This window comes from Drosophila willistoni, assembly GCF_018902025.1.
Source record: "Drosophila willistoni isolate 14030-0811.24 chromosome 2R unlocalized genomic scaffold, UCI_dwil_1.1 Seg167, whole genome shotgun sequence".
In the NCBI taxonomy this organism is placed as follows: domain Eukaryota; kingdom Metazoa; phylum Arthropoda; class Insecta; order Diptera; family Drosophilidae; genus Drosophila; species Drosophila willistoni.
The window spans coordinates 18,633,445-18,655,206 of NW_025814050.1; the positions used below are offsets into that span (position 1 = coordinate 18,633,445).

At 34.2% G+C, this 21,762-nt stretch overlaps 2 protein-coding genes across 4 annotated transcripts in view; both read left to right on the forward strand.

Annotated features, from left to right (window-relative positions):
• The window catches only part of LOC6642361 (beta-1,4-glucuronyltransferase 1), a 77,620-nt gene that overhangs the window by 31,995 nt on the left and 23,863 nt on the right, over positions 1-21,762 (forward strand). For 2 of the 3 annotated variants that reach the window (XM_047010532.1, XM_002065348.4), the window contains exon 3: positions 9,051-9,074. The exons of the other annotated variant lie outside the window; for it this stretch is intronic. The gene's annotated coding sequence lies outside the window, so the exon portion shown is untranslated. The remainder of the gene's footprint in view (positions 1-9,050; positions 9,075-21,762) is intronic. 3 annotated transcript variants of the gene reach the window in all.
• Positions 15,106-16,120, forward strand: LOC6642360 (mastermind-like protein 2). Its single transcript, XM_002065347.4, has one exon. It carries the CDS (start codon positions 15,248-15,250, stop codon positions 16,013-16,015), a length of 768 nt encoding a protein of 255 aa, XP_002065383.1. The 5' UTR covers positions 15,106-15,247; the 3' UTR covers positions 16,016-16,120.

Sequence of the window (21,762 nt, forward strand, 5' to 3'; positions counted from 1 at the left end):
AATTACTTAATGCGCTTTAAAGGGAGAGAGATAGATGAAGACTTGAACAACATGATGAGAATCGTCATTATTGGCTTTGTCATCATCATCATCTTCTTCATCCAATCTCCCTTTTCGCTTATGACAGCTGCTGATGTTAGTGTTATTCTTGTTGGGCAACAACTTTTGTGTGAACATTTTGTTATGTTATGTTATGTCGTTGCTTTTTTGTTGTTGTTTCCACAAAAACATCGGAAACTAACAAAGTTTTGTTATGTCATAAAAACAGCAACAACAAAGAAGAAGAAGGTTGCGATAGCTAAATGCATCATGTCGAATATCTTATGCCCTTTTTGGGCTAACTTGTTACATTTTAATATTAAAATAATAATAATTTCTGCTCGTTCTTAAAACATAACAAAAATTAAGAAGACTTTGCCCATCCAGGATTTGTATGTATTACATCTTTTCCTTCCCCATTTGAAAGGGTAATAAAGAAAACTATGTGTAAATATTAGACAATGGAGATTGTCGTCCAATGCATTGATGCCTTGTCTAAGAGTCCCTCAAACCATAAGGAGGAGCGACAAGGAGTAGGTAAGCAACTGAGTGCGAGGGAAATAAATTCATGTGTAATCATGTGTAAATCCTTAAAGTTTATTTTCTCCAATTTCCTTTAACGTGTCCCTTTTTCTTTCCTCCTTTTTTTTTGTCGTGTCCCTCGTAAACTACAAGGAAATAAATAAACCTATATCAGGTGAAAGAAAAGAAAACATACAAAAAAAAGGTGTTGAGGTAAATGCTTCTAAGGGGTTTTGATTAGAAAATATGAACTGAGATGGAACGAGATTGGGTGGGTAATAGTCTAGAAAAGGTAGGCCATTTATACATATTTATATATATTTTATGGGTATCTGTGTGTAATATGATTTGGGTATAGGCTTTGCCCAATGTCACTGAATGAAATTGATGGATGTAAAAGTAATGAGCTAAATTTCATAGAGGAGAGACCCTTTGAAGAGGACAACTCTGATTAGAAATCAAAAAATGATTGTGAAACTTGGTGAGTTAAATATTTATTTATATCTAAATAAAGCAAAAGATTTTGACATTTAACATGTGAGAAACTTGGTGGGTAAAATATTTATTCATCTAATGGATTCAATAGATTTTCACATTTTAAATGTGAGAAGTTAAATATTTATTCATCTTAAAGATTCAAGAGATTTTAACATTTTAAGAATTAAATCTATTAATTTTTTAGAATTTTTTTTAAAGTTTTTCTTATAATAAAGTTCATGATATAAGTTTTTTGGATCGTCTGTTAATTAAAGCGCAATGCAATTAAAGTCCCATAAATTTGAAGTCTAATTTCGTGTACAGACATGACATCTACACTTTGTTTGCTTCTGGCTAGCTTCTCCTATGTGACAACTTGAAATATTCATGTAATTTCTTGTTGAATATTTGTACAAAACACAGAAACGGAATGAAGGCAAAACTAAACTAAATAAAATGAAATGAAATGCCTCTGGACAGAAAGACAAATACGCAACCTCAATATCCCCCCTCCCAAAAAAAACTGTCAAAACACATTGTCCACACACACAACACATGGATGTGTGTGCGTCAGATAGTTTTTCTCTCTTTCTCCTTCTTTCATGTTTGTCCTTTAATTTATCTTATATGTGGTGACCCCGTTGACTATTTGGTTTTTGGATTTATGCCTGTCATTTTCTGTTTTCCTAGGCCCAAAAATTTATGCAATTATCATTTTTAGTTTAATTACCCAGACCATAAATTATAACTTTTCTCTCTCACTCTTTCTCCGCCTTCTTTTTGTCTCTTTGTCCCTAGTTGGGCCTGTCATGTGGGTCGTAAATTGAAATTATAATTAAATTGACTTTTAATTAAAATAATTTCAATGGCTTTTTAAGTTTACAAACAAAAAAGCTTTAAAAAACATTAAAATTGTATGAAAGAGAAAGAGAGTAAGGCTGGCTTTGGCTAAAAGAGAAAGCAATTATTTATAAACAATAGTTCTAAATCATTTAAACAGTCAATAAGTAAACCAACAATATTCATGAGGGTAGAAAAATTTCGAACCCAACATAAACCATATTGGTCCCTTTTTTCTCTAGTCCTTGTTCTTGTATCAATTAATTGAATTTATATGCCAAAAATTAATTAACATTTTATTATTTCAATTTGATAATCCGAAAATTAATTTAAATTACAATTTCGAGGCTTCTAACATAATTGCAAGCAGTCAAATGACTACAAAATGACTATTTAATTGTACTCATTTAAAAGAGTTTATCTTTAAGCATAAAGTTAACATCTGGTAGCATCATTAGCCATTTCTAAATACAACAATAAAAAGAAATCTTAAGCCTTCGAATTTGTGCTTTTTTTTACGCGCTTCCGGCTTTCTTTTCACACATCATGCTTCAGGAAACATGGCAAATTACTTTCAGATGCACGCACACACATGGCGTATGATTAACGTTAAATTTCACAAAAGGGGAAAACAGACGCCCACTCGACAAAACAAAAAAAAAAAAAAGAAATACGGACCAACCCAACCCCAACTTACTGACATCTGCCTGCCCTTCTATAATATTCAAGGTTGTGTCTATGCTGGAAAAGGGAGGCACTTGATAACGCTTCATTGACGCCATTTAAATGCCAATAAATGTTTATTAATAATTATGCAATTTTATGCTATATAAACACATACGCGCTTACACACTGATACACACGTAGAGGAACATGTGAATATACCTGTATGTGTGTGTGTGTGTGCAATGTAATGTACTTAATGCAATTGAAATTATTTTGTTTCCATAAAAGATGCAATTGCTAATGCAATATGCCTGATTGAACCATTTGCATAAAATCATCTCATCAATGATGTGTGATAGAATTATGCGAAACTATTAAATTTTTAGGCAAACTAAAATATAAATTTTAGCTGGTAAAGGATCAATCAATCCACTAAATATAAAACATGAGGAAAAGATAGCCAATTTATCAATAATTTCAATGAATTCCCGATTTGTTTTTGCTTTTTAAATTTGATAAATTTGAAAAACATATATTTTAAAACAAAATTATTGTTGACCCAGTTAGCTCAGTTTTTATGGCAAGGAAAATAATAAGAAGCGGAAATTATAATTATAATAAAAACAACTTTTTAAACTTGGCAAGAAAATGGTAAATAACATTAAGTAATAATTTATGATAAATTTTCTTCTGAAGTATTTAATCTCTAAACTCTGTTTTAATTTCTAATTAAAAGTAATATTATAGTATTTTACAAATAGGGAAGCCAAAAGCCTCGGCAGCTAGTTTTGTATTGGTCAAAAATTTAAATAGTCTGCTTTCCTCTAAATAATAATAAAAATATATAAATTGATTTTGCCAATGAGAAAACTCATTCAAGTCTAATTAATTTGCCAAAGAAGATAAATATTTGATTTATCAAAATGCCACATATTAGTTACTTATTACAAATGCAATGTGAACCTATTATTTTGCCTAGTTTCCCATACACAGATGAAATGTTTAAATTATTAATGCTAATAAGGAGTAGAACATAAAATATGACAGATGGCAGAAGTCCTTCTTCCTGTTTGCTACAAGACAATTCTCTCCTGTTCAAGGGAGGTAACAAATGATTAGATACACATATGAAATCTTTAGCTATATATAAATTTCTAACATTTAAAACTACATGTACACCTACTTACGTATGACAAATCGACTTTATTAGTCAGGAAACTTTTTTGATCCCTTCAAAAGTTTTGGCATGGAAAATTTTTCGAAAGTTCTACGCATTTATGTTGCACATGATTCTGTTCTCACACTTGCTTAGTTGCCTTATAGTGGTTACCTTTTCAACCTTTTTCTACCTATATAACTGCCAAGGCAACTCTAAACCCTTGTTGGCACAAATTGTAGCATACTTTTTTGAGAACATGACAAATTTTTTTGCACACACCCATACATCTAGCTACCCACACACACACACACAGGCACACACAGGCAAAGGCGGCAAAGAGTTTTGGTTAACATGACACAACGCCCACCGAGAATAAACTTTCAATGAGCACTTCCTGTGTTCACTCACACCCACACACATACACACACACGCAAGCAAAGAGGAAGAGACAGACAGAAACGAGGAGCTCGTGCACTTCCTTGGCCAAACAGGCAAATTCTGTATATCGTTGCTTCCGTTTCCCCCTGTGTTAGGCATTGAGCAATTTTTGTGGAAAAATTTAGACGAAGAGAAACAAAGAAGAAAACCTCTTTTCACAAATGCCGTGGCCATTAATTTAGTTTAGGCCTAATTAAATTGTAAATAAAATACACCCACATATATATACATACATATATATTTTCTTGCATCTTTTGATTGTACGTGTGTGTGTGTGTATGTGCTTGTGTGTATACACGGAACTCATTTATAAACAGCCACGCCCCTATCTTGGTTAAGTCCTTGAGGCTGCTGTTTGCTGGTTTTTTCGTTTGGCTTCAAATTCCATGCCAGACTTTTGCCCTCTCTCCCCCCTGCAGGAAAAAACAACAAAAAAGTTCCTTTACAAACTTTTTACTTTGCTTTACTTGGCGCTTTTTCGGTTTGTTTTTTTTTTTCTCTCCTTGCCCATCCACTCCGTGCCATTCTTTAGTACGTGTTTTGGCGGTACATGAGTTTTAAATATTTAATGAGCTCTTCTCCTCTGTGTGCTCCGGAACTGCATTGGAATTCGGTTTGAAGGCTGTTGCATTTTTTTTTTTTGCTGCTTTCGTCCTTTTTGCTTTTTGAGTATTAAAAGCAGTTGGCATTTTGGCAGTTGTCTTTTCCCATATGTAGAGGGAGGCGAAAGTAAAAGAGAAAACGAAGCAGAGTTATGTATGTGCATTGCATATATGAGAGAAAGTTTTTGGCATTTTTTTTCAAAAGTGTTTTGCTGTATTCGAGTGCATTCCATGTGGAATACAAATAAAATGCAGTTCTAAAAAGTTTACGATTTTCATACCCTATAGTAATAAGTTGTAAGTGCATCTTAGACAGTGGAAAATTATTGTTTCCCGACAGGTAATTACAGATTTGAATATTATATATAAAAAGTGATTGATATCAAAGATATAAAAAGAAAAGAAAGATAGGACCTTTTGCTTAAACATCTTCAGAGTTATTAAATTGAATGATAAGTCATGAGGTTCATTTCTATCAAACTTTAATAATATGTGTAACATTTTTCTAGAAACAAAACCATCTTGCTAAAGGGTATCACTAAGTCGTTGACTTCTTTTGAAAAAAACCATAAGTATATGTCATCAGTTGTGGGAGCTTTGAAAAATATATGAAAATATTTTACTTTGGCTTTAGTAATGTGATTGATGATGTGCGGTGATGGTAAATGCACAAAAAGTTAAATTAAAGTTGGTTTCAGTTTTATGTTTGATGTTGAAAATTTGTCAAAAAGTTTCTATTTCAAAACTGAACCCATTTAAAAATGGTTAGATAAAATTTATGCTGAATTGGAATTGTACGAATCACCAACTAATACTTTAAAGTATGTGCTTTAAAGCAATTGCATTTCCTAATCCTCCCTTTTTGCTCTTTTCGTCTTTTTATACACTTGCAAAAAGGGTATATTAATTTTGGTCAGAAGTGTGCAACTCATAGAAGGAAGCATTTCCGACTATATAAAGTATATATATTCTTGATCAGCATGACGAGACGAGTTCATATAGCCATGTCCGTCCGTCCGTCCGTCCGTCCGTCCGTCCGTCTGTCCGTCTGTCCGTCCGTCTGGATCAACGCAAACTCCTCCTAGACCGTAAGAGCTACAGAGCTGAAATTTTGCATGTAGGCTTGTATATACTGCAGGCGTTGTATATCTCGGATTCAGCCGGATCGGATCACTATATCATATAGCTCCCATACAAACCGCAAAGTCACGAACAGTGACTTTTCTCAATAACTTCGTTATTTTCTGAGCTGTTGTCATGAAATTTAATATTGGTGAGTTAATTACACATATAAACGACTGTGCCAAATTTGATCAAGATCGGGTGACTATATCATATAGCTCCCATAGGAACGATCTTTCGAAAACAGTGACTTTTGTCAATAACTTCGTCACTTTTGACGCGATTGCTTTCAAATTAAACATTTGTTAGTTTAATATATCTGTTAATGACTGTGCCGAATTTGATAAAGATCGGGTTACTATATCATATAGCTCCCATAGGAACGATCGGTGGAAAACAGTGACTTTGATCAATATCTTAGTTTATTCCTATGCTAAGATTGTTTTCGCAAACATTAGCCTTTTTAGCTTGAACGTTTTTTCACTTTGATGGCTATAGGTAAGAAAAGAGTTACCATAAAAGTTGCGAGGGTATTCAAACTTTGACGCGGTCGAAGTTAGCCCCGGCCCTCTGGTTTCTATGTCAATTTAATTTTCACTTTCTTTAATAATTCCATTTTACTTTGCGCTTCACTACGTGTACAACAGAAGCTAAAAATCTGAGATATCCACAGTGACAACTTCAATATGCAAGTACTTACTATTTTAGTATTTTAGCAGCATTTGCGCTATTCAAAAATTAATGCAGCTGCATAGAGAGAGAGAAGAGCAAAGCAAAGTAAAGAAAAAGTAAAGCGACGAATGCAAGATGAGTGGCTCCTTCTGATGGTGATGCTGGGGCTGATGCTACTGCAGCTACTGCATAAACGATGCCCACAGGACACACTCACACGCCGACTACGGCTTTTGCTGGCTTTGTTACCTACTCACACTCACACACACACACACAGAGAACAGCAAAAAGGGAGCCAACGCAGAAGAAGGATAAAAAATGTAAGAGTTTCTCTATAAGAGCAAAGTAAGAATTTCTACTCATGTTGGTTGGATGGTTGGTCTAAAGCAAACAGAAATATTCTAGAATTTTCTTCTTTAAATATGTGAAATGTTGAAACTTATCTTTAACAATAATCCTATTTATTTCCCGTCAACATCTTATAACCCACTGCTGTCCAACTAAATTCTAAAAGGAAAAGACCATTTTCTTTTGGCCTGTCAATATAAATAAAGCGCATACTAAACACATCCGCATTCAGCCCCTAAAAACTACGTGATATGCGCGTTGTATCGATTTTGTGTGTACCCTATAATATTGTTAGATTTTGGCGAAAACTAATATTATTTTGATTTTGCAGAAAAATTATTCCCATTCTGATTTTCAGTACTTAATTGAATCAGAAGACTTATCCTGTTTTTGATTTTTAACTAGTTCAGTTGGAATGAGAATTATGAACAGTCTTTGATATCTATTTCATATCGATCATACTGGTCTTTGTTTTTCGTAAATATTGGACATTAATTATATATGAAATCAGCTGATATAGTAGACAAATACTAAAAAACCTTAACCCACACTGGAAAGTGCATTCACTAATTCGGACATTATAAACGATTTCTTCTGCATTTTTGAAATGATAGATTGTAAATTTCTGTTTTGAAAATCTGAGAGTCATCACTTCAAGACGTTCTCTATTTTGTCTTTCCCGTTTGTCCTGGTAGCATTTCTTTTGAGCGGAAATAACAATTCGTAGTTTCAGTAAGACATCTTAGTCTGAATGTCTTATGATCATTTTATTTCACTAATCCTCCTTCTGCATATAAATTATGTTTAGATGGACTAACGGATGCTGTAAGTATATCTTATTTTTAGCATACCATCTTAAGTCTAGGGTATAGAATATATTTAAGGCAAAAACTACACCAAAATGCAGCAGAGGTGGTGGGGGCGGCAAAAAGGGGCAAAGAAAATCGAAATAAAAATGTCAACGGTTGTGCAGGTTTTTTTTTTCGCTAGTAGCAGCGACTTGACGACAGATGGGGGCGCATTATTTTTGCTGGTTCTCGCTTGTTTTGTTGTTGCTGTTCGATGCGGAAGTTTTTAAATTGTGCAGCAATTTCATTCATTCATGAGAGTATGAGTATTTTTGCTCGACTTTGGTCCTACTGAAATCCCCTACATCTCTGTGTCTCTCTTACTCATTCTTGTTCTCTCCATCAATGGCTTAGTCAAGGCTCAGGCAGTTGGCGTTTGCCACTTGACTTTTCAAGTGGGTTTGGCTGGGCGAATGATGTAGAGAAGGTGGTGGGGGCATGGCAGGGCGGGGTGGGGCAGGGCAAAGCAGGCCATGTGCCTGGCAAAGCAAACAAAGTCATTTGTTTGGTGGGCTACTGCTGTTGCGTACTATATATGTATGTATGTGTGTGTATGTGTGTTTGAAATGGATGAATGGAAGGGGATCCGGAATCTGGAATCTACTGGGGCCTGAGGGTGTTGGGTCAAGAGCAATAACGCTGAATAATAAGATTTTGCTGGGAGTGTGACACAAGGTTGAACTGGGTGTGGGGGTTCTAATAGATGGATTCTGGAAAGGGCATGTGGGTGTGGCAGTTATTGTGTACTTAAGAGCAGAAAGCAAAATGCTGTTGGGGAAATCCCCTACTTAATGTCACTAACTTAAGGTAAAGAGTGAAAATTTTACTTATGTAGTGATGTGAGTCCAACAGTTCTTTAGTGAAATGAATCGTTACGCTAAACGTATGTACGTCCTTATTACTTGGCAAATGGAAAAGTTGCAATAGTCCTGATCCATTTGTATAAAAAGTGCTTAAACAAATTGCAAAGCTAAACTAAACACATAAAAACTGAATAAACAAATATAAAAGCCAAGAAAGTTTTCAATAGTTTGGATTGTCCTTCATCATTACTTTATCAACAGCATTTTTTTTTTCTTCATCAAGTTTTTCTAGGAACACCTTTCCTCGATTTTCCTTGACTTTCATACCTTTTAATATACAAACTAGTTAAGTTTAAGCCTCAAACGGCTTTAGCAAAGTTAGTAAAGTTCTTATTTTCCAATAAAAATTCCAATTATTAAAAATATATTTAGCAAATTCATTTCGTTCAATAATTTTCTGAGTTCTCATTTATTTTTGGATAATAACCTATTTATTTCCATCTGTTATTTTCAGAAACAAGCCGTTTAATTGAAACAGGTGAGTTGGCAATTGCTTTGCATTTGAGTTTGCATCTCAAGCATTTAATTGATTTAAATGGGCCGTTTAAGTAGTCAACCTGACCGAGTTTTAATTAGTCATAGCAATATTTGATTGCGGCCAGGCAGACACAAGTGGGAAAAGACTGTGGGGAAAGAACTTCAAAGGCTCAAGTGTGTGCGTGTGTGTGGGTTTTGCCCCATATGTTTGTATGTGTAATAATAGCACAAAATGTAGAAATGACTCATTCAGCTGGGAACTTTGCCACTGACAATGCCGCGCCGCTTTGATTTATGATTGGAGACACAGAAGAAGACAGACAGACAGACAGGCAGGCAGAAGAGGACTTATTCTGTCAGTGCGTGAGCAAAAAATAAAGAAATAAGAAGAACTTTGGGCGCCGACAGTTTGACAGGCAAGAATAAAAATATAAAAGACAGGAGCAAACAAGCAAGTTTTATAGTTTCGGTTATAATTTTAGACGGTTGAATGTCCTCCACGTTAATCATCATTAATTTTTTCCATTTCATTTTTGCCATCTTGTATTGTCATTTTCATTAACCTTAATTAGCATTTGGCGTTGACATTCATTCACTCACTCACTCCGTAGTCAGTCAGTCAGTTAGTCAGTCAGTCAGTAGATGCAACTTACCCCCTCTAAACTTTATAGCCGTGCTTTTTCCACTTGCTGGCCATTATCGTTCGCAATGTTCGTTCATTCGTTCGTTCGGTTCATTCGTTCATATAAATGAGAGTGACATTTTGTGGCACACGTTTTCTTCTCATTTTGTTCTTTTTTTGCCCCTCCGTTTTGGTGCAACTGCAACTGCTGCAACTGTTATGCGGATTGGAGATTGAGTCTAAAGTCTCTTTGCTGGCCATGGCAGTTATTACCATTCCTTTATGTGCCCCTGTTTCCCATCTCTCTCTTTTCTCATCACATTTACTCTATTGCTCGTCTTCTTCCATTCTCCATTCCCCGTTTCCCCCTTTTCCAATTCGAAGCGGTTCACTTGTCACTGCCATTGCCAGAGTTTTATGTTGCAAATGAGTTTCTGTTCTGAAAAACCAATGTGCGACAGATGTTACCCAACAGATAAGAGAGTAGGGGAATAAATACCGATTTACGGCAAACGCGAAATGCTCTAGAAATGCAGAAATCAATTAAGAAAATTCATTAAAAAAGTAACCGCATAATGGCATTTAAATTTAAGAAATTTACATAAATTGAAAATCATCCTTAATCGACTTTTCTTTAAGGAAAATTGTCTATCGATAACTGGTTTCATTTCTTGCTAAGAACTTGTTCAGCTTCTTTTTAAATTCATTGACATATTCTTTTAAAGTTTCCAAAAGCCATAGTTTTAAGATTATTAAAGAGTATTGAAAATTTAAAGATCTAGCCCATCAAAAAAGATGTCAATACAAAATGGCAGTAGCCCATTAATTATACTTTGTGGATTCTCATGTCGCTTCGTCTATTTTTCTAGTTTGCTTTTGCTCTATTTACTTGTCAATGACAGTGACTTCGAAAAGTATCTATGTCGACCTCTCTCTCCCTCTCTCTCTCTTTCTCTATGTTTGTTTATTTATGGTAAGTAAGTATTACTTCAACTGTGTGCCCACATATGAAACGAATGACTAGTTGTCTGTTGTGTTTAAACTAGTTTTGAGCTTTACTTTACTTTACTTGCAATTGTAATTGCATTGCATTGCATTCGATTCACTTGACTTTGATCTCAATAAGTGTTAATTGCTTGGTTTCGATTTTCTAGAGCATCATCAACACGAATGGATCACAAGAGTCTTTGACCAGTTCAAATCAAAACTGGGACTATAGGCAAAACTTTTCGATTGTCACTGGGCTTGGCTGCTGGGAGAGGGGAATGGCTGTCAGCTAAACAAAACTTTCACGTAGCTCATTTGTCAATGCAAAAAAAAAAAGAATACTTACATTTTGTTGTTTTGTTCTTATGTTGTTGGATTTTCATCTTTGTCTGTCACGTTTCAGGTTTGTTTTGTCTTATTTGCCTTCTTGCTTTTTGCTGTGCTGTGCTGTGTTCTGTGTGTTGCGCTTGTTGTTGTTGGCTGTGTCTCCTCCGCTGTTTAAGGTTTTTATTTGCCTGCCAGCAGCTTGAGGCCTGTCAATAAAGTTCTTGACACCTTTACTTCATTTGCTCAGATTTCTCTTTGGCATGACTTTAAGATTTGCCATGCTTCGTTTTTTATACTTTGGCTTTTAGCACATGCCATGGAAATTCCTTATACATATATCCAACACATCTCTTTTTGTATTCTTGCACCCTTTTTTTTTTTGTTTTTGTTTTGGTTGTTGATTTTGCCTGATAAAGCATTGTAATTATTGCAATTAAAAATGTTTTGCCATGTTGTCAGCAGATTTTGTATACAAATTTCGTCTTTTGTTCAAATTTGAAGTAAATTTCAATCGATTTTTGAATTTTGGCAGCTGTGCAAAAGTATCTTCTACACATTTATTTCCCAATTTGAGGACTTATTGTTAGTTATAGTGGAAATAGTTGATATATTATAAAAAGTATAATAAATTTTTAACAAAATATTTTTTCTAATGTTTATTTTACTTTTTATATTTTGATTGTTATGAAAATCTGCGTTCAATTAAATTTTAATTTAATTTGCAAACCTATTTAAATAACAACATTTTTGGAGGGCATAGAAATTGATCGAAAACATTTAAATTGGGGGAAAAAAATCTATATAAATAACATCAGACTGAAGGAAACTCCAATCGAATACGAAACATTCATACGTTTTTTTTTAAACTCCTACAAAATATCTACAAAAAAAGGTGTAATCCCTTTAGCAATAATATTTTCAATTAAAAATTTAACTATTTAATATTGCATCATAAAAATCAGTGGATAAAAATTAAATGAATTTCGCCATTGTGTTTTCATTTAATTTAAAATTTATTTATTTTGGGCTTAACACACACACACACAAAATTTACCCTCACTTCCTGCCATTACCATTTCGGTTTACTTAAACGACTTCAGTTTAGTCAGAAAAACATGGCTTCCGCACTGAAAACAAAAAAAAAGTTTTGTTCATTTCAAATGGAATCCCTGCAAAGTACACGCAAAAACAAGAAATAAGAAAAACCAAGTCAAAAATTATTTAATATGCATAATTGTTATATAAGTGGTACACACACACACATACACACACACACCCACTTACATAAGTATTTAAGTATGTATTTACTGATAAAAGAAAATGACAAAAACAACAAGCCCAAATGAAAATAAAAATCATTGCCGTCAATTTGTTGCAACTAATTGCAAATGTCTAGGCAAACAAAAGGCAATAGCAGTAGCGACCTTTACAAATATTTCGTATTGTTTTTGTTTTCTCTGCCTTTTGTTTTTCAATACTCTATACAAACAAAAAGGTATATACAAAAATATATTTGAATGAGCAAACTTTATTAATAGTTTAATGTTAATCCTTGTTTTCATAGTAAAGCCTCGATCAGATTTCTTGACTAAAATTAATAAGTCTTCTGACGCTTGTCTTACGCCTTAAAAAAGGATATGCAATAGACCTCTAATTCAGGAATTTATTGTTATATTCAAAACGAGGTCAAAATTTGTCTCTTGCAGGATAATAAACGAATTGCAAAAGTGTATAAAAACTTCGTCATATTAGGCTAAATAATCTCAGGTCGGTAGTTTTGTTTCTTTATTTCTTTGTTTTTTTGCTGTACAGAAATTTAATTGTGCAAACAAAAGTTGCCCAGTTGGTCGGCTCTTCTTACTCTTTGCTTATATTTTTTTTGTTTTTTTTTTTTGGTTTGTTGTGTTGTGAACGCTTAATTGCTTTTGACTTTTTGTTACTTGTTGGTCGATTTCCTTGTCTTGACTCCCGGTCTGTCTGAACTTTTGAACTTTCAAGGTAACACACACAAAGGCAACAGTAGCAGCTGCAGCAGCGGCAACGCCAACAACAACAGCCACAAAAAGGTAAAGCGAGCACCTTTCTGGCTATTTAATTTCCAAGAAAACTCTGCTTATATGGTATCTTGGTATATTTTTGTTTTTATCTTTTTAATAATATCTTAAACAATAATTCCAAAACAAGAAAAGTTAGAAAGAAAAAAGCACATCACGAATTTAATTACCACGCACGTCGTGAGTAGGCAACGCCTAAAATGAAGCGATAAAAGCTGCCAGCGACGATGATGGAGATATAGAGATGATGGCAACTACAGATAGAGAAGGAGGAGGAGGAGGAGGAGGGTAGGGTATTACTTTTTATGGTCATGGCCAAATCCAATTGTAAGAGAAAATCTCCTACACCCAAGCACCTACTAAATACTTGCCGCTTCTGGTGCCACTGCTGCTGCTCGTTGGTAATTATGCAAAAAAAGGAAAAAGGAAAGACAATCAAAAAAAAAACACCCAAGAGAGAAGACAAAAAAAGGCAGGAGAAGGAGATGAAAAGAAAATTAAAATTGCGGAGGTGTTGACCAAATTGCCGCCTACTTGACAGTTGATGGACAAAGATTAAGGTAGATAGCGTGAATATGTTAAACAAAAAAATTCACATACCATAAAACAAAAAAAAAAAAAGAGTGGTGGGAATTTCTGTTTTAATTCATGTGGAAATTTTTTTTCCAGTTCAAAGTTTTTACCTTAATTATAACCATATTCAGTAGCAAGCACTTTGTTGGTAAATAAAACAGTATATACAGATTTCTTCAACAAGTTCACACAACTTTAATCAATAAGTGAAACAGAATTCTCACAAACATAAAGTTTGAAGATGTTTGCATATTTGCAATGATATTAATCTCAGATATATATATTCTGTTCAATTTTCATGATATTCTATATAAAGATAAAACCAATACAGGGTGCTCTTTCAAAGAGTGCTAGGACTTTATCCTCTTAAATAGAAATATTAAGATAATACATAGAGGTACAAGTTAGAGACAAATTCGACTTTTACCAATCTTATTGATAAAGAAGTTTATTGATGGAGATTCTTCTTATTAGAGACGAATATGAGGGCTAGGATTATTTAATTGCCCGAAAAGTTCAGATTTTCTCGCACTTTACTACTATTAACCCTTATTTGTTGCTTGGATTTATTTAAAGGGTTGGAAAGCTGTATTATGGCTCAGAATATTCTGAGTAAACTGTCCTAAAAAAAAAACAATTAGCTGTGTTTGTTTAAAAATTTGCTTTAAAAATTAGATTTAATATATATACTGACAGATTCAAAGCAAATTGCCGCAAGATTTATCTGTTTTCCAGTGATAAAACTAACTACTCAAACCAATAATGAAGACAAAAATGTATCTAGTGTGTGTGTGTAGCAAATTGGTTTTAATTTTAGTGCAATTTTATTGTTCAGAGATCTGTATCGAATTGCAGTATAGACGATGTATAGACACATTTAAGTTAGTTTTTCTGGCAAAAGGTATGAGACGATACTGGCCACATTGCTGGCTCACAATGAATGCCATGGCCTGTCCACTGGATGGGTCACTGTTGGAGGCTGTCATTAATGGCGCCGCTTGTTTGGCCCACAAACAAAACGAAAACTATGTACAGCTATAGAAACGAGTTTTACGTTTTGTGCCTCTTTTTGTTTTTCTTTTTTTTTTTTTTTTTTTGCTTTTTTGTTCTTGGTTCTGGATGCTTTTGGCCAACAGTGGTTTGCTGTTGTTGTCTACGCCTTTCGGGCGGTGGCTCCAAAATTGTACGAACGGCGGCAGTCAAGTCGAATACTTGGAAATACACCGAAAGAGGGGTCTACCGCAAAGGCAATTTATAAGTTGGCCAAGCAAGCCAACAAGAAAAAGAAGAAGCAAAAAAAAAGTAGCCATCGCTTTACTGCAATTAGCAAAAGGCGACGCCTGGCCTAGCCTATCGTGGCCTGACTTCCACAATGGATAAAGTTTTGTCTAGTTGAATGATTGTTTTGCCCACCTGAACAACAACAAGTCTTCTGTATTCACAACATCAAATTTAAATAATCTGTCACATTATTAAACTAAATCTGAACTAAACAAGACCTAAAAAACAAAAAAATAAAAAAAAACACACACACAAAATTTCTTGCAAGTCAAAAAATTCTCAGTTTTACAGTGACCTCTTTCTAACTTCTTGCCTTTTTCGTGTGCCACAATGCCGACCATAAATGTGCGCTTAGCCTTGCCAACGAAACGTATGTTGGGCCAGATATCCTTATGTGGTGCCTTTCTATCACTTTCGACGGTTTTGTATATGAACTGGAGGCTACAGGATCGTGTACGTAATTCGGATTACTATAAATTGGCCATACAAACATTAAGGCAACATAAGGGAGCTGTAGGATTGCTGGGTGAACCCATCAAAGAATCGGGTTTTAGTCTATCCAACATGAGGAATACATGCGATGCGCATAGGGCACAATTTCAGGTGACAGTACATGGTACCAAGGACAAGGGTACTGTTTTTTTTTGGGCCTCGAATAATCGTCAAGGCGGTTGGCTAATTGATCGCTTAGAATTGGAGACTAAACAATATCCTCATACTCGTTTTCTGCTCAAGAAACCTCAACCTATGCTAGAGGAGCAGGCAAAAGCGGTAGTCATTGAAGTGCCAGAGCCCAAACCCATTTCCCTACCCATCACCAAGCCAGCAGCGGGCCAAGCTATGCAGATGCCGAAACAGTCAATGGAAAGTGTACCACAGCAACGGGAACATCAGCCGGAACAACAACCACAACAACAACAACATCCTGAATCCCCTCTAGAGCATAATTACCAAGAGCAAGAACACCAAGAACACGAAGGTTATGAGACTCCAAATTATCAGCAACCCAATACGACTTACGCTCAACCATTGCATCAACAACAGGGTCAAGAACCATTGCCATACATTCAGACCGCCGAAGGTGGTAGCATGAAATGACAATGCATTGACACCTCTCAGTCTCACCTGGCCGAGAATTTTTACACCAACAATTTTGTCATATTGCAAGACACAAAGGGTCAATAAAAATATAGTTCAGATTTACTTTATAAATTCTTTTTTGGATAAAACGGATTGTTTCTTATATAATCATAAAGTCTCTTCTAATAGTTAATTCTTTAAAGAGTCTTTCAGTTTGTGCGCTTTAAGCAGTTGCGAATTATAAGTAAATTAAGCAGACGAGTATAATTTCTGTTTACTTAAGCGTGGGAATCAACTACATCAACTTTTTTCTAGAATCTTCTGCTTAATTACTGAATATTTGAAGATTTTAGCTTCCGAATAGATTTTCCAGATTAATTTGGATTTTTTGTTGGCTTTTAATGATTAAAATAAAAACTTTACTGCAAAGTCAAGACTTTTTTCAATCGTAGCACAAACTAACTGGTCCATAGCATAAAAGAATTGAAAATAGAATCATATTATGGCAAATGGTCATATTTATTTCAATAATAATCTCCCATTTTATTTTATACAACTTCATTAGTTCTCTTAACAAACAAACAGACACACAACATCTTCATGTTGAAGAACTAAGTGATGGGCAACTATTTCGCAATAATTTTAGTTTTCTATTTCTGCATCATAAATAAGTTTAGATAAAATTTATATATTTTTGCACGCACAGAAAATAAACAAGAGAATTTTAAGAACATTCTAAAAGTGGAAGGCAAGGAACGTGAGGAGACATTATAATTTAGTTGAGAATTTGTGCATAAGTGTGTATGTGTGTGCGTGAGTGTGTGTGTGTGTGTGTTGCCTGCTATTGTTTGTTCATTTTGATTTCATAGTTATTCTATATAAAATTTCATTTGATTTTGTGCCATTTTCCTTGCTATTTTTAGTGAGATTTGAATATGTGATTTTTTGTTGTTTTTGTTTTTTATAAACTATATAACATCACGTTGTTGTGGTATATGAGATTTGTACAGCAATAAAATAACTGCACGTCATCATTGGGTTTTGGGACCATGAAAATATCTAGAGCAAAACAGACATACAGACAGCCAGAGAGACAGACAGACAGACAGAGCCGACAGGTCCAAACAGACAGCCATTCGGTTGTGCCCCTTTGATATGCAGGCATGCGGCAAAAACAAAAGTATGTATGTATGTATATACATATGTAAGTAAATGCATACCAAGTTATTGAGAGGAAAAACAAAAATGACAGCAAAATTGAATTTCTGTTCTAAAAAACATGCGAAAGACAAGCATATGGTGAAAAGATGTTGCAACCAAAGGCGACAAGACAAGAACAGCTTGAGAAAATATGCATTAAATAAATTCTGTGGCAAGTTATCTCAAAGAGTTTGGAGTATCAAAATGTCTCTGACATGCGAATAGAACGTTAGTTTCTGTCTTCCTAAAGGCGAATAAGCATTCAGTTGGGTATAAATAATGCAGCAATTGGTTTCAATTTCTAAGCCAACAATTCCAAACACATAAGGAAACGTTGTGTATTGACACACAAAGCCACTTAAGGTTTTCATTCTCAGTAGAAGACTGGTAGACTAGCTGTATACTCTAAGCACTAGGAAAGTTTATATCTTTCGTTTATATCTTTAAACTGCCAATCGCATATCCTTTTTGAATATCTTCTTTTAAATTTCTACATAAAAATTATAAATACATCCCAGAACAAAAAAAAATATTACAAAATATTGGAACCAATTAAGTAATTATTCGATATATTTTATGGATATTTCAAACGTATGATAAAGGTATTTGAAATTGTAGTTTCATGACTGTTTTTTTTTGTTAGTTTAATTTCAATAACACGTCATTAAAATTTTTTTTTCAATCAATCATTTTTAAGCCGTTTTATCAGCAACAAACTTATTTTATACTCTAACAACGGTTTGTTTGAAATTTGTTAGTTGTTTGTAATGCACAGGAAGAAGCACAAAAATTAATTAAGTAGACTTTTTTTATGCAGCAAAAATTATTCAGTAAACTAGCATAAAATTTCCATCAATATCAAGTTTCTCTCACAGCGAGCTTAAAATAGATGGAAAACTTTATTGAGTAAAGGAAACTTCAGGAAAGACGCTTGTATGAGTGAGTAGATCGATATATATGTAATTAGGTATTTTCCGCCTTCTCAATCATATTGCATTACTTATTATTCCACTTGATAAATTTTTGGTATGAATGTTTAGAACTGAGGGAATTCGATACTTAAAGACAGAGCTTAATGAGGAATGCCCATTAAAGGGAACATGATTATTTTTATAAATAGTCACAGCAAAAATATGCGCGATGGTAATCGATAGTCTCGCAACGCCTGTCATGCTTGGAATAATGCAACTAGCATACCATGAAGAGAAGCAGAAGCTCGTGGCCTGGGACTGGGCCTAGTCCTGGCTCTACTCTCCTCTTTAGTGTAATCTATCAAAGAATCTGTAAGTTGAATATCTCTTTAGACCATGTCCAGGGTCCAAGTGATGTTGTTACATTTTTGGCCTAAGTGGCCTCTTGCGTGTGTCTGTCTACTTTATTTTAATGCTCGTAAAAATCAAAAAAGAGTCTACTATATAACTCCACTAAAGACGACCGACCGACCGACCTCAAATCTCCTCTATCCACCATTAGCTGTGACAATTTTCTGTGTTCTATAATCTGTGTGGTTCCTGGTTGTTGCTGTTCTCCCTCTTCCTTTCTTTCTCTCTCTGTTCCCTTCTTCGTCGCTCAGTCTCAGTTTTATTTTCTGTCACTTTAAGCCCATTTTGGTGCGCTTATCTTGGCCTTCACAGCTGCTGGCGTATGTCTATGTTGCTTCCTCCTCTACCGGCACCACTTCACTTTACCTTATTCTCATTTTCATCATTAAGTGCTGTGCCATGTGTTTTAACATGATTTTGATGTACTTGGCAGGGTCTCCAATAAATCAAATTGCTGATACTATAAAGTTGAAACTCTCTCTCTCTCTCTCTCTCTCTCTGTCTCTCTCTTTCGGTTTCTCTCTAGCCGTTTTAGCATTTCTATGGAATCATAATTTGGCCTGATGCAGGTGTTCCATTCTTGGCCAAAGTTTATGTTCTCTGGTTTTTTTTAATGGTCATTTATTGAAAGCATTGATTACAGTTGCGGTATAAACATAAACGATTCTCATACGGCTATAACTGATCAGTTGTATTTTTAGAAATCACTGGTTTATGCTATTATCATATGTAATTTAGTCGTTAATAGATGAATTTAAATCAATAAAGTGAAATTATTAAACGAGACATGCAGAGAAAATGCTGAGGAAGTCATTGAAATTCGATCATAAATTGAAAAACAGGAAGCCAATTTTTATTTTCATTAGAAAAGTTTAAGTCATATTATTTACAAGATAATAAAATAAAATTCAAGTTCATTTATTTAATGTATGTAATGAAAATTTAAGTAGTTACAAAGACGATCTTTTGACCAGACCTTAAACTGTTACAGAGCCAACATAAAAGTAATTCCAAGTCCACTTACTTTTATTACTTACATTTTGTAATAATTATATCATCTTCTGGCCATGATCTTACGCACTTTGATCTAACTAATTCTTAGAGCTTACAGCACAGTTTTAGCTAGAAACTAAATGACTAATGCGAAAACGATAATGATATTTAAGTTTTTTTTGTTTTTTTGTCAATGATGAATTAATCATAAGACAACGGGCTTAATTTTTTTCTTTTTTTGTAGATTTGTGACGCATAGTAAGAAAAAAGAAAAACAATTTATCAAAATCCTCTATATTGACAATTAAAGTCTAGCATAACCATCAAGATTATATACATAATTATGTGTGTATTAAACATACATATAAACATGTAGACGTTATGTATGTACGTATATACATATATTTTTAGCGCCAAGGCTTTTTAATTAGTTTTATGATACAAAACGAGTAAATGAAGCGAAGCTAACATAAATTAACAGAGGTCAGAACCCAAGCCTCTGGGCCCTGGGCAACAACGAACTTCATCCAACACAGAGAAAAGCATCGGATAACTGGTTGTTCTCTGTTGGCGTTGCAATTGATTGGGTGACTTGGTCCGAAAGATGATTTACTCATCGCTAAAAAACTTACATACCATCATAATCTGTGAAGTATTAGTAAGTTATGGCGTCATGCTGTAAAAATTAATGTTTAAGTAAAAATTACTCACTAATTTGCATAAAATTCTTATTGAAGTTTGCTTATCACTTGCAAGGCTATCAGCATGAAGCGCTTCCTCAATACTAAAATGTGCCGAAAACATTCATTAGGCGAAGAAAAAACAACAACAACCACAATATAAACACAGCCTTCAAGGCTCACTAACTAAATTAACCATTTGCCTAAAACGTTATAAGCCATAAATTATTATGTATGAATGAACACTAAAAAAAAAAACAAAAGAGAAAAAAATCAGCTTAAGCAAAAGGGGCCAAGCCAAGTCAGTCAGTCAGTCAGTCATTTGCTCGGTCAGTCATTATTTTCAATAAAAGGCAAAAAATAAATATGGCCAATTGAAGTGGGTAACATTAGCAGCCGGCGGCAACAAAAATAAAATAAAAATTAATACCAAACGCAATGCGCATGCGCAACACGCAATGCCAAAAGAGAAGCACCCAAGTCCAAGTCCCAGCTGGGGCTGGAGCTTGAGCTGTAGCTTCGTTGTAGTCGAACACCAAAGCCAAGGTTGTTGTTTTTTTTTTTTCTGCTGCCAGACTTCAAGTACATACACCGTCTACTTTTTAGCTGAATTATGTTAGCGCCATAAATAGTTGGTCGCCAAGTGCGCAGAGGAGGAGGAGGGAAGAGCAACCGCAACAACAACTACAAAATTACCCACCAAGGAAGGGAGCTGGCAACCAACTTATGTTTAATTGCAAGTTGTAAAAATTGTTGTTGGGAGGGGCTAATCAAAAATAAGTAAGAAAACAAAACAAAAAAAAAACGGATGAGAAATAACTTACAGGGAACTCAGAGCGAAGGCCAAATGAAATGTTGGACCAAAACCACTGGGAATAACCAGAGACCAAAAGCAGGAGGAGGTTCTTGTGCAGAAATCCCTATGAAGCTAACCAAAAATGGCGACAATTTCAATTAAAATTAAATTTATTTCTATGTTGACCGAGGGTTTGTTTAGAAGTTCATGACAATGGAATTCGTTAGGGTATTAAACCATTTTCTGATTGAATTGCTATAACTGGATGTTAACTCAATGAATCATTCTTGGATATAAGTACTTCACCTCTTTTCAACTTTAAAGGGTACATCGAAGTATCCTGATCATCTGTATTTCATAGTAGTTAAACCATCTTTTATAAATATTAAGTGATCTTCACTTTTGCATTACTTCTTTTTGATTTTTTTGTTGTAAATAGGTTTAAGGCATAGAATGCTTTGAAATTAATAGACTGCTACTCTCATTAGATTTTCAAGACATTTTAAAACTATTAAAACCAAATGGAAACTTAAGAAATATAAAGGTTTTTTATTTATTTTTTTGACAGATTTATTATCTTAAAAAAACTTCTTTCTTTCATTTGTAATTTTAAGTCAAATATGAATTTAAAAGATTCCTGATAACAGATGAAAAATTAATCATTTCTTAAATTTTTTATGTTTGGCAAATTTTGCCAAATTATTGATGAATTTAGATACTAAATAATAGAAATACTGGAAATAGTTAAAGACACTTTCTACTATTAATAACTTA